The sequence below is a fragment of the Sapajus apella genome, unplaced genomic scaffold (assembly GCF_009761245.1).
Source record: "Sapajus apella isolate SASKATOON/1434 unplaced genomic scaffold, GSC_monkey_1.0 scaffold49, whole genome shotgun sequence".
NCBI lineage: Eukaryota > Metazoa > Chordata > Mammalia > Primates > Cebidae > Sapajus > Sapajus apella.
In genome coordinates this window covers 11,494,642-11,509,220 of record NW_022436989.1, presented here as the reverse complement: position 1 = coordinate 11,509,220, position 14,579 = coordinate 11,494,642, and the positions used below count along the sequence as shown (strand labels likewise).

Genomic DNA, 14,579 nt, shown 5'->3' with positions numbered 1-14,579 from the left:
CCCAGCCTAGAGTGCAGTGGTGTGATCTCAGCTCACTGCAACCTCTGCCTCCTGGGTTCAAGCCAGTCTCCTGCCTCAGTCTCTGAGTAGCTGGGACTACAGGCATGTGCCACCACACCCGGCTAATTTTTGTATTTTTAGTGGAGACGTGGTTTCACCAGGTTGGCCAGGCTCGTCTTGAACTCCCGACCTCAGGTGATCCACCTGCCTTGGCCTCCCAAAATGCTGGGATTACAGGTGTGAGTGCCTGGCCTGGAATACGCTTTTCAATTGGACAAGGGATATTAAGTGGGACCATCTTTACTGTATATCATTTTTATTTTCAGAATTGTAAAGATGATAAGAAACACATTTGACATTAGGTAGTCAAAGGCGTGAATGATTGTAGCCATCTGGCATTCTTTTTGGCTGCTTTCAAAGCATGATCAAGATAGTTTTTCCTAAATCCATTCGCCCCTTCATCTGTAATTACAGAACCATGGCTTCAGCTGTACAATGCCATGGGGAATAAAAGTACATTTCCCAATCTCTTGTGGCCAGCTTACTCGGGTAATTAAGTCCTACCAATTAAAAGTGGATGCATTATTTGGTCTTTCTGGGAAGGCTCCAGAAACAGGAGAAAACAAATGCCCTTTAGTCTTCGCCTGTTCCTCCTAACACTGGCCCGGGATGTGGACTCAATGGCTGGAGCACCAGTAGCCCTCTTGAATCATGAGGTAGAATCTGTGCATACTGGAGGGATAAATATCAGTTTGGACCTCGGTGGACAAACAATATTCTTTCAGTATAATAAAATGTATATGGATGTTTTTCCAACGTGCCAGAGGAGATAATGGTAAATAAGGCGTAGTTTCTATCCTAAGGACACATAAATGAGTGGGGTGGGGCAGGGCGAGGGGGGGCGCTGGGAGGAGGGTAACAATTAGGCAAGGCTATTAGGGAAGCACACAGGTGAAGCACCTAGCCTAATCCTGAGTGTACGGTGGGTGGAGAGGTCTGAAAAGGCTCTCCGCAGGAAGTAACACCCTCTTGGATAGATAGGATGGGCCAGTCGTTGGAGGAAAGGGCAGCGTTTTCGTCTAGGGGAGTTAGGAAGTGATAACACTGTTTAACACCTTGGAAGAGATAAGGCAGGGACGTAAGCTAGGGTGGGAGTTTAGACTCTATCCCTAGAAGTATGCGGAGCAAGTGAAGGGCATTTAAGCGCGGGAGTAAAGCGGCCGCGTGTATTCTTTGGAAAGATCATTCTAACATTCCACTTGCTCTGTTCAGCACGGGGACCGAGAAGAACTAATCAGAGGCGTGGAGACCAATTTCATCCATATTTCCTCTTGAAATACCGATAGGGAGCGAGGGAAAGGATAGAAAAACTAGAAAAGGAGGTCCACATCAAAGGCACACTTGGCCCCGATGAACCACCTGGAAGACGCTGGGAGCGCTGTAACCACGAAGCAATTCTGAGCAAAGCCAGGTGGATTCCGGATATGCCAGGCCCTCTTTTGGAAAAAGAACAATTAGGCACGAAGTGGAGTAAGAAATTGCAATTACTGGAGCCTCGGAAATTCGGGTTTCTTTCTTCTGTTCGCCCGAACCGCTTGCCCAGCAATGTTTCCAGAGGGCAGCCCGGCTTTCCCTTTTTCCAGAACACTCCCCAGTTCTCCCAAGACGGGTGGCGTGGTGCCGCGGGGCAAAAACTAAGTCGCTGTACAGCTTCGAAGAGCAAGCGGCTCAGCAAAAGCAAAAGAAAAGGGTTCTCGGCGACAGGGACAGACCCTCATTCGGGATGGCTTGGATCGGACAAGGGAGGCTGTGTGTCGTCAGCTGTCCCACTTCGCTCTGAAGCCCCGTGGGCTCCATCCACTGCCCCGCGGCCCGCGCGCCTCCCGGCACCAGCTGCATCGCTGGGAGGTGAGGCTCTCCGGGGCAGCCTGCATCCTAGAGCACCTCCTGTTTCCTCACTCTGAGTATACAAATTTGACCTCAAAACACAAACCCTGTCTTTGGCCTTTCTGGATTTAGAAATAAACATCACTCCAGACGCCGGCCAGTTTATAGTCACAGAGTCGTAAAGTTTTATTTTTAAAGGGGGGTGGGTGGGGGCGGAAAGGACTTGTAAAGTTTCTTTTTAAAAATTTTTGTTTTTAAAGGAATTAACTTCTGCAAGTCAAGCAATCAGCAGCAGAATGCTCGAGGCCAGGAGCGCGATCCCCCGAGGTGCGGGGCGCGGCTGGGACATTTTGGGGGCGCGCGGCGCGGTGCCGGGGAGGAGGCGCGGGGTTCTAGGGGCGCGCAGTGTGGGGGCGCGGCCCCGGGGATGGGGATGGGGTGGGGACCGAGGGTGGGGAGGAGGCGCGCGGCTCCGGGGACGCGCACTGCGGGAGCGCGCGGTACCGGGGATAGGGCGGGCCGGGGCGCGCGGGGGCGGCGGGCGCGGCGCTGCCAATCGCAGACAAAGGCCGCCCCAGTGAATCATGTGGTAGCGGGGGAGGAAGTGCGGCTTGTTTTCTTTCCTCCAGTCTCGGGGCTGCAGGCTGAGCGCGATGCGCGGAGACCCCCGCGGGGGCGGCGGCGGCCGCGAGTCCAGATGAGGCCGGAGCGTCCCCGGCCGCGCGGTAGCGCCCCCGGCCCGATGGAGACCCCGCCGTGGGACCCCGCCCGCAACGACTCGCTGCCGCCCACGCTGACCCCGGCCGTGCCCCCCTACGTGAAGCTCGGCCTCACTGTCGTCTACACCGTGTTCTACGCGCTGCTCTTCGTGTTCATCTACGTGCAGCTCTGGCTGGTGCTGCGCTACCGCCACAAGCGGCTCAGCTACCAGAGCGTCTTCCTCTTCCTCTGCCTCTTCTGGGCCTCCCTGCGGACCGTCCTCTTCTCCTTCTACTTCAAAGACTTCGTGGCGGCCAATTCGCTCAGCCCCTTCGTCTTCTGGCTGCTCTACTGCTTCCCCGTGTGCCTGCAGTTCTTCACCCTCACGCTGATGAACTTGTACTTCACGCAGGTGAGTCTCGGAGAGGCTCCGGGAGGCGCTCACCTGGCGGGGTGGTCCCCGCGCGGCGCCCGAGGCAGGGGCGAAGGCAGCCGCGGGGGCGGGTCCAGCCCTAGGGTTCAGGGTGCAGGGAGAAGGCGCGGGCTCCGGGGTGGTCCGAACCTCGTCCTACCTGCGGGCATCTCTCATAGGAAACCCCCTGCTATTCCCAAAAAGGGCGAGGAGAAGGAAGGGGAGGGCTCGGGGCCGGTCACTCGCTGCCTCTAGCTCCGGATTGTGCGGTGGGTTCGGGGCGCTTCTCTGTGCGCAGCGTCAAGCAGCAGCGCCTGCATACACCAGTTAGGACGGATGGAAGGTGTGCCGCCCAGGGAGGCCTGAGCTCCAGAATTTGCCCTCCTTCCTAAGACACCTAACTCACGGCTTGGAAAGGTCTTCTGCCTCATGGCCTCCAGATTTGGGCCTGACACTGCTTTTTGGAGCGTTGGCAGGGTGGGACCGTGCTGGTATTGATGAGATGTTTTGAACCTCCGGCTTAGGAGCTCTACTGAACTGCGACTTACTAACTCATTCCACCGGATTGCTAAACGGCAGGCTGGAGAACACCCAGCTTCGAGCTGTTGCCGCTCATCAGACTTGCTGTCTGAGCTCATCTGAAAGGCCCCAAGAAAAGGCCATAGAAGTTGGCTAGGGCTCTTTTACAGCCACGCAAAAATCATTTTATGGGACATATTGTTAAATAAGCTAATGGTAGAGGAAGCGAATGAACGTGGCTGCTGCTTTCCCGTGAGGGTTGACTTAATGAGAGAGCAGTAATTGTTGAGCACTTTGCAAATGCTTTGTGAAGCATTGCACAAAGGGTTAATAACGCAGTCGCCGTCACCACCACCATCATCATCTCTAATTCCCAATTAACTTTCCACACACTAAGATGTCCATTTTCACTAGGACTGCCAAAAGGGAAGGCACCAACGGTGTCACCTGGTGAGGGTAATTTAAGAACTGTCTGATGGGCAGAGGCCATGGCAAGCAGGCATTTCATTCCTTTTAAGTGTCTTTCTCAAAAAAAAAAAAAGTTATTTATTTATTTATTTAAAAAGGAGGCCGTACTCGGGGCTCACGCCTGTCATCCCAGCACTGTGGGAGGCAGAGGTTGGAGGACTGCTTGTGCCCCTGAGTTCAAGACCAGTCTGGGCAACATGGTGAAACCTCCTCTCTGCAAAATGTACAAAAATTAGCTGAGTGTGGTAGTGCCCGCCTGTAGTTCCAGCAACTCAGGAGGCTGAGGTGGGAGGCTGAGCCCAGGAAGCAGTGAGCAGAGACTGAGCCACTGCACTCCAGCCTGGGTGACCGAGCCAGAACCTGTCTCAAAAAAAAAAAAAAAAAAAGCATATGTGATATTTAGTAGATATTATAATCTTTTAAAAATGGGTCTACTGTCAGAGCCTTCTTATAAGTCCGGCATATCAGCATATTTTCCAGTTGGAGAGTAACGTGTATCACCTGTCCAAGTGGTGCTTTTAAACCTGCAAACCAGTTCAGGCAGGCGGCTGCATTGCGCAGACACTTGGGCTTTGTAATTGAAATGAATGGGGCTGTTCCAGCAAGATGCAGAAGACAGGTGAGGTGTTGTTACCCCAAGAACTGTGACCCTGGTAGTATCACACATGGAGCTCTTCATTTTTGTCCCCTTTTGGGGGGCCAGTGCAGAAAGAGGAAAATGTAGGGAACTGCCATAGCTCTCCGGTAATGACATGCAAATTCTGAACTTAGAGCCGGATTAGAGGCCGGGCTGCACATTTTCTGCACCATCTGCTGGTTGGCGAGTAAATGCTGAGCAAGGGAAAAAGTGAGCAGGCGGACAGAGCCACTCTGGCCCAGGGGGCCCAAAGTCACAGCGATGTCTTTATATCTCCCAGGTCTGCGGGCACCACAGCAAAGAGCATTTTGCCTGAGGGCACAGGGTAGCTGGCTGGAGAATGTGGCACATCTCCATCTCTTAGTGCTGGCATCTCAGAGCCTGGCAGAACAAAGCCATTTCTGGCTTGCTCACAAAACAGTGATACTTCTGGGGAGTTAGCTCTGCCTCCCATAACCTCCTCACCTGTCACTCCCTCTTTTTCTTACCCAAGCCATTGCAATTACAATTAAAACTTAAAGTGGGGAGAGTGACTGCTCCTTGGGCCCCCATTTCAGACCAAATAAACGTGATTTTAGGAGAAGGGGCTAACAGCTAACGAGAAGTGTGTTTAAGAAAGCACATTTCTGGCCAGGCTGGTCTCAAACTCCCAACCTCAGGTGATCCACCCGCCTCAGCAAACCTAACTGCGAATGGTGGCACATGTTTGTAATACCAGCTACTTGGGAGGCTAAGGCAGGAGAATCGCTTGACTTGGGAGGTGGAGGTTGTGATCGCCGCCACTGTACTCCCCCCTGGGCAACAAGAGCAAAACCCTGTCTAAGGAAAAAAAGCCACATTTCTAAGCAATTGGTCATATTTATTTTTACCAGAACCCACTGAAGAAAGTACTGATATTGTTCCCATTTTCCAGAGGAGGAAACTGAGGCTCAGAGGGGTTATAGGTGACTTGCTCAAGGTCACACTGTCAGTGCTCAGAGAGGTGGAGCAGGGGTTCAGTGCACCTCTGCCATCTGTGAGGCTTGTCTTTTATGTACAGTATGCGGAACCTCTTTTTATTTTTTTTTAGGGTAGAGTCTTGCTTTGCTGTGATCTGGCTCTCTATAACCTCTGCCTCCCAGATTCAAGGGATTCTCCTGCCTCAGCCTCCTGAGTACCTGGGATTACAGGCACCCACCGCCGCACCTGGCTAATTTTTGTATTTTTAATATAGACGGGGTTTTGCCGTGTTGGCCAGGGTGGTCTCAAACTCCTGACCTCAAGTGATCCGCCCGCCTCGGCCTCCCAAAGTACTGTGATTACACGCGTGAGCCACCATGCCCAGCTATGAAACCTCTTAACCATGGGAAAACATACCCTACTCTAAATGTAACCTCGTATTCTCCTGGAGTGCAAAAATGGGGTTGCAGAGTATGAGAGCATTCATAGAGCGCAGTTAAGTCGTGATCTGGGGCCCTCAAGGGAGTGGATATTGAAGCATCAGGAGACTTGAGTGAGACTCGAGTCCTCTGAGAAAAAGCAGGTGTCTTGAGGCTGAAGCTGGGTGGCAAGGAGGAGAGGACGGTGGGAAGGAAGCAGTGGGGCAGTTTGGGAATTGGGCATGAGCTGGAAGGAGAGGTCTGAGATGGGGAGGAAGCTTTTTTTCTGTTGTCAGTCCTTTGTCCTTTTGTGGGGTTCCTGTACTGGGGCTTACTTACTCACCCTCCCTGGTAACCCAGAGGGTATTAATACCCCCCAGCTGAGGCTTGGAAAGGTGAGAACACTTGCCCTCACTGCCACGTCCGAGCCTCCATGCAACTCACACGATGCAGCTCAGTACGCAGCCTCAGCTGCCCTTGGGTACACATCTGAGGGTAATGCGATTGTGAGCAGGCTCAGTTTGATTTACTTCCCCCTAAATCACTGCTTTTAAATTCTGCCAGGTTAAGTCTCTCCACCCCTAATGACCTCTCAGGCGTATCCCATGGCTTTCTAGTCATACTCGGTTGTTGTTATTATATTTATTTTTTGAGACAGAGTCTTGCTCTGTTGCCCAGGCTGGAGTGCAATGGCATCATCTCAGCTCACTGCAACCTCCGCCTCCCGGATTCAAGCAATTCTCCTGCCTCAGCCTCCAGAGTAGCTGGGACTACAAGTGCCCACCGCCACGCCTGGCTAATTTTTGTATTTTTAGTAGACATGGATTTTCACCATGTTGCTCAGGCTGATTTTGAACTCCTGACCTTAGGGGATCCACCTGCCTTGGCCTCCCAAAGTGCTGGGATTACAGGCATGAACCACCATGCCCAGCCCATACTCCTTTATTAAATCTTTACATTTGACTTAAAGCTTTTCCCATCCTGTCCAGGGCTAGCCAGGCTTCAAGCCCCAGGGCTTGGAGCGGAGGGTGTATCCCATGCTCTCAGCCTCCCCCTCCGTCTTCCTGAGCTGCCCAGGGCAGGGGCACACTGTCTCATGGCTGCCAGCCCGCCTCTTGTCTTGCTCTGTTGCTGCCTCTGTGGGCGACTCTGCCACATGGCCATGTTGACATGATGGACTTCAGCTTCTCCCTAGCCCCATCTTTGGTCTCCTTCCAACCCAATTCCTTCTTCAGGGGGCAGCCACATGGCTTTAGGCCCCTTTTCGGAAAGCCCTTTTAGGGCTTTGTCTTAGAAAGCTATGGCACCACTGAGGCCCCTCCACTCCCACTTGGCCACACGGGTGACAGTCTGGGTGCCCGACTAGTGTCTTTAGGGCCCTGCACCTGGCTGCTTTTCACTCCTTGCCTGCCCAGAGGCCCTTCCACCTGCCACAATCCCAGGTGGGAGCAACATCCACCTCCGGTGCCTGCTGCCTCCCCCTCACCAGGGCACAGGTCAGGCTCCGCCGGGACTCCATCTGCGAACAGTCCCCGCTCAGCAAGCGCCTGCCCGGCCCCTTCCTTCCCAGTCACTGTGAGCAGTGCCCATGCGTCTTTCCCTCTCTGACCTGGGGTGAGGTGCCCTGCTGGTGGCAGGCTGGTAACTCTTTTTCTTCATTTCCACTCTCTACCTTCCAGTTCAGCCTGGGAGCATGGGCAGGCGGCTGGCCTGAGAGTGGAGGGCACCGGCGATCTGGCAGCCCAGCCCCTCCTTTGCAGATGAGCCGACCAGAGTCATGGAAATTGTCCCAGGCAGTCCGGCCAGGCATGCAGAGGCAGGACAAGTCCCGTGTTTCAAGTCTGGTTCTGCGAACTCTCTGCAGGCCCTCTGTATGCAGTGTCTGTCTGCCTGGCGCCGAATGTTTGGAACGTGGAGTGCTGAGTACCTGTGGTTTCCAGCTGTGGCTCCTTGTGCCAGCTTTGGGGAACAGCTGAGCTCCCGTTCCTGGCTGCATGAGGAAGTGGTAGGACCAAGGCTTTGCACCAAAGCCTTTGACTCAGAGCCTGTTCTCAACGCTGTGTCAAATTGCCTTTTTGATGGGGGCAGGACTGTGAAACCTAAGGCAGGCAGGGGCCTCCGTGCATGCTCCTGGGCAGACAGGTGTGTGCCCTGCAGGGGCAGAGGTTGGTGTGGCGGTGGGCTCGGTGACACCTCAGCAGCCATGTATCTCAGCCCTTCTTCCTGGGAATTCCCAGCCTGGAACTTAGACTCACCAGGTTCCCGAGTTTGGCAGAGTGGAACAGGCTACTTCAGCTTTGTCTTGGGCCCTGTGACAAACTCCTACCATTGCCGTCACATGGTTTGTGGAAGGAAATGGAGAAGTGAGTTCTCTCCGTGGGGAGAGGTGCTGTGACAAATGGACACTGATGTGGGAACAGAGCCCTGAGACCTCACCACACCTCGGAGGGCAGATGGGAAGCTGACATTTACCAGGGTCCGGTCTGTTCTGTTCTGAAACTCTGCTAGGGACTTCCACGCCCTCCACTCAGCCGCAGCAGGGATGGTTTGAAGTCATGTGCTGCTGTGGGATGGTGCCAGGCCTTCATGGCAAGGGCCTGCGGCTCATGGTAGGACTCATGGTCGGTGTTGGGAGCTCACCATGGGCACTAGGCCAGTAAGCCGTGTGACTCAGGAGGCAGCCCTGGGAGTGAAGGAGCTGGGTCCCTGGGTGCAGATCCGGGCCCCAGTCTGGGCTGTGCCTCCAGTTTGGGTCCCATGGCTGGTTACCACCTCTTCGAGGCTGCTGTTTGACCAGGGAGGCGGAAACCTTCATACTCATCCCACAGGTTGGTGTGGGTTAAAGGAGATGCCGTGTGTCCTGAATTCCTTTGCTCCTCTCCTCCTCTGGCTGAGATTCTCACTGTGTGTTGCCTACAGCTCTGAACCCAGGCTCTTGCTGAGACACCCAACCACTGTCCTGAAGGTCAGGTCCCTGAACTGACCCTGCCCGTTTCCAGCCCACTGTGCCATCAAAATTACTTTGCCACCAAACAGCAACTTTTCTGCTTGTAAAACGGTGGTGACTCTTCGCACACCCATAGGGAGCATGTGGCAAGCCAGCAGTGCCCCATCGCAGAGCCTGGCATGAGAGCAGAAGGCACCGGGGGTCCAGCAGCCCAGCCCCTCCTTTGCAGATGAGCCAGCCAAAGTCGAGGAAATTGTCCCAGGTAGCCCAGCCAGGCGTGCAGAGGCAGGGCAAGTCCCGTGGTTCAGGCTGACCAATCCTGTGCTTGCTACGCACGCCACACTCTGACTTGAAATGGGTCATAGTCCTCATTCTTGCTGGTAGGGAACTAAGAGGCCCCTGAAACTAATCCAGGAAACAGTCCTCCACGCTCACCAGGAAAAGGGACGTGGGTGATTGTAGGAGTCAGGGGCTCTGGCAGTCAGTTTAGTCAAGACGTGTTTATCAAATACCTGTGGTGTGCCAGGCCCTGATCTAGGAGTTGTGAAGAGGGAAGCTGCTAGGCCTGTTGGTGATTGTGAAGAAGAGGCTTAGGAAACACAGGGCCAGCCAAGGGCAAGGACTGTGCTTAGCCTGGCTTCTGGGCCCCATGCGTGGCCTCAGTTCCTGGCACTGGCTCCCTGTGGAGACAGTTCAGTGGGCTGGTGGCCAGTCAGAGCTGTGTGTGCACCTGGGTGTGGCCCTGGGTGTGCTCCTGTGTGTGTGCCTGTATGTGCATGTGTGTATACTGGTGCATCTATGTGTGTGGAGGTCTGTGTATGGGTGCCTGTGTGTGCGTCTGTATGTATGTGCCTCGGTGTGTCTGTGTGAGTCTGTGTGTGTCTGTGCAAATGTGTGCCCATGTGTGTTTGTGTTTCTGTGTATGTGCCTGTGTCTGTCTGTGCAGGCACAGGCCTATGTGTGTCTGTGCCCTTGTGTGTGCCTGTGTGTGTGGACAGGTTTCCTTATTCACCTTTGGTCTGACGTCCACACCCAGTACCTCCCCAGAGGCGACTTTCTTTCTTTCGTTTTTTTTTTTTTTTTTTTTTTTGAGACGGAATTTTGCTCTTGTTTCCCAGGCTGGTGTGTAATGGCATGATCCTGGCTCACTGCAACCTCTGCCTCCTGGGTTCAAGCGATTCTCCTGTCTCAGCCTCCTGAGTAGCTGGCATTGCAGGGGCCCACCACTATGCCCAGCTAATTTTTGTATTTTTAATAGAGACAGAGTTTCCCCACATCGCCCAGGTGAAACTCCTGACCTCAGGTGATCTGCCCGCCTCAGCCTCCCGAAGTGCTGGGATTCCAGGTGTAAGCCACCAGTTGGAGCCACCAGAGGCCACTTTCTAAACGTACGGCCCAGTTTCCAACCCGAGCCCTCCTCGAGCCTTGACACGCTCTTCTCTCTGCAGCTGAGGCTGTGGCCACATCAGTGCCTCGGGGATGCCCTGTCAACCGAGGGGGAACCAAATCCTGTTAATGCCCTCAGCACTCGGGGAACTCTTAGGCCCCTCACGGCACATGCAGCATCCAACCCCAGTGACCACGCAGGAAGCCTGGATTTCCCCACAGCAGAGGCAGGGCGGAGGCTGCCGCCGCGGTCACCAGGTCACCATCAGGAGAGCCCTACTGTCAGCTCTGAACACTGTGGCACTTGCAGGCTTTGCTACAGCTTCTTGCTCACCTGCCTTTCCATTGTCAGACAGGCAGGAACTGGTAGCGGCCAGCAGGGACACAGGGCCAGAGCGCTGTCTTGAGGCTGGTGCAGTTTTCCAGGTGGGTTCCCGGGCCCCTCTGTGGCTGTCCCACTGCAGCTGTCTCGCACCCAAGGGCTGCTGCTGTGCCCACCCTCTGAGCCCTAGGCTAGCTGCTCAGCACTGAGTGACGGGGAGTGGAGGTCGGGTTCATGACCGTGAGGAAAGGGCTGCCAAGAGAGGAACGTTTGCAAGATCCAAGGCCCCTCAGCAAAATCTCACTGCAAGCATCTTAGGGTTTTGCAAACAACAAAGTCATGTGATCTGAAGAGCCGCTTAGGTCAGGCTGTTCCTGTTGGTCTTGTGCTTCCAGCGAGAGGAGGAAAGCCACTTCCTGGTTGGAGGTTCTGTCTGGGCCCTGGCATTTTGGCCAGCCAGTTCTCTTGGTACAGAAATAGCCTCAGCAGGCGGTTTAGGCAGTACCTGGGACCACAGGCATTCCCCAAGGGCTGCAGAGACTCTTGAAGATTTCACTTTTATATTTCCTGTGGCTGAAGTTTAGAGTCCATTAACCTATGAGGACAGATGAAGTCCAGGTGCTTCTACTCTGCAAGTGGGTTGATTACCCCAAGCTTATGCAGGTCGGGATTTTAGGCTGGTGAGCCACAGAGTGTTGCATATTCCTTTTTTTAAAGCACTAACGACAGCAAATGCAATGTGTTAAAATGGTAAAAACCAGTCTTAGCTCGCAGGGCTTTACTGAAACAGCCTGTGGAATGGACTTGGCTCGCAGGCTGTAGTTTGCTGACCCCTGGGTTAGGACAGACTCATTATTTGTCACCAAGATCCCCCTCCACCACCACCCTTTTTTAAATTATTTTTTGAGACGGAGTCTCACTCTGTCACCCAGGCTGACGTGCAATGGTACGAGCTCAGCTCACTACAACCTCTGCCTCCCAGGTTCAAGTGATTCTCCTGCCTCAGCCTTCCAAGTAGCCGGGATTACAGGCACCTGCCACTATGCCTAGCTAATTTTTGTATTTTTGGTAGAGACAGGGTTTCACCATATTGACCAGGCTGGTCTCGAACTCCTGACCTCAGGTGATCCACTCGCCTCAGCCTCCCAAAGTGCTGGGATTACAGGCGTGAGTGGGCCACCGCACCCAGCCCCCACCACCTTTGTTCCATTATTTTTGCTAAGGCAAGTCAGAAACAGGCTTTGGCTTCTTTCATGGTTTAGGGAGTTTCATGCATTCAGTGAACAATTGGTAGTGATCCCCTACACACAGGTGTCTGGGATTAGAGATAGTAGGTTGAGATTTCTTCCCTGAAGGGTCCCAGTCTATTGGGAAGGATGATGTAAATAGAAAGCAGAGGGCTGGGAGCCATCTGCACCTGTGGCACACAGGAGGGACCCTCACCCTGGCCGTCTGGGCTGGGGACGAAGTCTTGACATCATGAGATACCAGCTGACTCTCTCCCTCCTCAATTTTTAAATGGCACATGTACTTGCAAGGCTGGGCTACACAGTCTACAAAACATAGGGTGAAAAACCCCCACACACAGTGGAGTCGGCTCCGTGGGCTGCTCCCACCTCACAGGCTGCTCTCCCTGGCACCTTGGACTCTGCTGCCACAGTTCCTCATAGCTGTCAGAGGTCACATTGTCCCATCAGGCCATGCGACAGTCCGTTTGTAGTGCATGACTGGTGGCAGAGAAGGAGGGAAGTGGGCAGGGTGTGAGCCATGCCCATCAAGACCACACTCATTTTCTGGGAAGACAGCACACATCTGTCCATGTGTGGCCTTGTCCTCCCAGCTTTCACAAAGCACATACAGTTCAACTGGAACATGTAGACTTATTTCATTTATTCAACAGGTGTTTTTTTTTTTTTTTTTTTTTAAATTAAAAAAGTTGTATTGGCTGGGTGTGGTGACTCACACCTGTAATCCCAGCACTTTGGGAGGCTGAGGCAGGTGGATTGCTTGAGCCCAGGAGTTCCAGACTGTCCTGAACAATATAATGAGATCTTGTCTCTACAGAAAATTAAAAAAATTAGCCAAGCACAGTGTCATGCACCTGTAATCCCAGCTACTCAAGAGGGTGAGGTGGGAGGATTGCTGGGACTTGGGAAGGTCGAGGCTGCAGTGAGCAGAGATTATACCACTGCGTTCCAGCCTGGGCGATAGAGCAAGAGCTGTCTCAAAAAAGTATGTTGGGGCCGAGCATGGCGGCTCACGCCTGTAATCCCAGCACTTTGGGAGGCTGAGGCGAGTGGATCACCTGAGGTCAGGAGTTCCAGACCACCCTGGCCAACATGGTAAAACCCTATCTCTACTATAAATACAAAAATTAGCCGGGTGTGGTGGGCACTTGTAATCCCAGCTATTCAAGAGGCTGAGATAGGAGAATTGCTTGAACCCGGGAGACCGAGGTTGCAGTGAGCCAAGATCGCTCCATTGTACTTTATTCTGGGTGATAAGAGTGAAACTCCACCTCAGGAAAAAAAAAAAAAAAGTATTGGGCTGGGTGCGGTGGCTCACGTCTATAATCCTGGCACTTTGGGAGGCTGAGACAGGTGGATCATGAGGTCAGGAGTTCGACACCAGCCTGGCCAACATGGGGAAACCCCACCTCTACTAAAAATACAAAAATTAGCCAAGCCTTGTGGCAGGCACCTGTAATCCCAGCTGCTCAGGACACAGACAGGAGAATCATTTGAACCTGGGAGGCAAAGGATGCAGTGAGCCGAGATCTTACTACTGCACTCCAGCCTGGGTGACAGAGCAAGATTCCGTCTCAAAAACAAAAGAGAAGCAAAATTTATGCAATATGAAATTAACCATTGGATGCATGAGGCTGAGCGATATTCAGTTCATACCCAGTGTTGTGCAGCTGTCACCTCTATCTAGTTCCAGAACATTTTTATCACCCCTAAAGGAAACTTTATGCCCATTAAGCGGTCACACTCCATTCCCTGTTGCCTCAGCCCCTGGCAGCCACTCATCTGCTTTCTATCTCTGTGGATTTACTTATCCTGAATATTTCATATCACAGGAATCATACAATGTGTATCTTCGTATGTCTGCTCCCTTCACCTAGCATAGTGTTTTGAGGTTCGTCACCTTGTAACACAGAACTTCATTCCTTTATAAGGTTAAATAACGTTGCGCTGCATGGATAGAGACCACATTTTATTTATCCATTCATCCGTTGGATGTTTAGGTCATTTCATCATGCGTTTTTGAGTGCCTGTTGTGTGCCAGACACTGTGCACTGTTTAAGGTCAAACTTAGATTCTCCCTGCGTGGAACTTAGCTTTGAGCAGGGAAAACAGACTTTGTGTCAACGATTCCTCCGTTGTGTGATTGTCTGGCTGATAGGACTTAGTGGCCATCCTTACAGTGGAGATGTGACGTGTGAGATGTCTTCAATGGAAAGCTGAAGACTTAATTTATTCTCTCATCTCTGAGTGTCCCTCTAGGAGACATTTTTGTTTGTTTGTTTTGTTTTGTGTCTTGAGACAGAGTCTCACTCTGTTGCCAGGCTGGAGGGCAGTGATGTGATCTCAGCTCACTGCAACCTCCGCCTCCCTGGTTCAAGCGATTCTCCTGCCTCAGCCTCCTGAGTAGCTGGGACTATGGGCGCGTGCCACCATGCCCAGCTAATTTTTGTATTTTTAGTAGAGACGGGGTTTCACCATTTTGTCCAGGATGGTCTCGACCTTCTGACCTCGTGATCCGCCTGCCTCAGCCTCCCAAAGTGCTGGGATTATAGGCGTGAGCCACTGTGCCTGGCCTAGGTTACATGTTTTAAAAAGAACCAGTGGTTTTTGCTGCTATTTAAATGAAAGTTGAATCTAATTTTAAAAATCTCACTGTAATGAAATCAAAATGTTTCCGAAACACAGATATTCAGAATG

The 14,579-nt window shown here is 52.7% G+C and overlaps 1 protein-coding gene and 1 long non-coding RNA gene across 3 annotated transcripts in view; both read left to right on the top strand.

The window, feature by feature from the left end:
- The first annotated feature begins 2,383 nt into the window (after positions 1-2,383).
- The window catches only part of GPR137B (G protein-coupled receptor 137B), a 74,425-nt gene continuing 62,229 nt past the window's right edge, over positions 2,384-14,579 (top strand). For both annotated transcript variants that reach the window (XM_032242283.1, XM_032242282.1), the window contains exon 1: positions 2,384-2,998. In XM_032242283.1, the coding sequence (XP_032098174.1) occupies positions 2,585-2,998 (414 nt within the window). In that variant the 5' untranslated portion in view covers positions 2,384-2,584. The remainder of the gene's footprint in view (positions 2,999-14,579) is intronic.
- Positions 4,361-14,579, top strand: part of LOC116526037 — a 19,427-nt gene continuing 9,208 nt past the window's right edge. The window contains exons 1-2 of the long non-coding RNA XR_004257935.1: positions 4,361-5,058; positions 11,451-11,456. This is a non-coding gene — a long non-coding RNA (uncharacterized LOC116526037). The remainder of the gene's footprint in view (positions 5,059-11,450; positions 11,457-14,579) is intronic.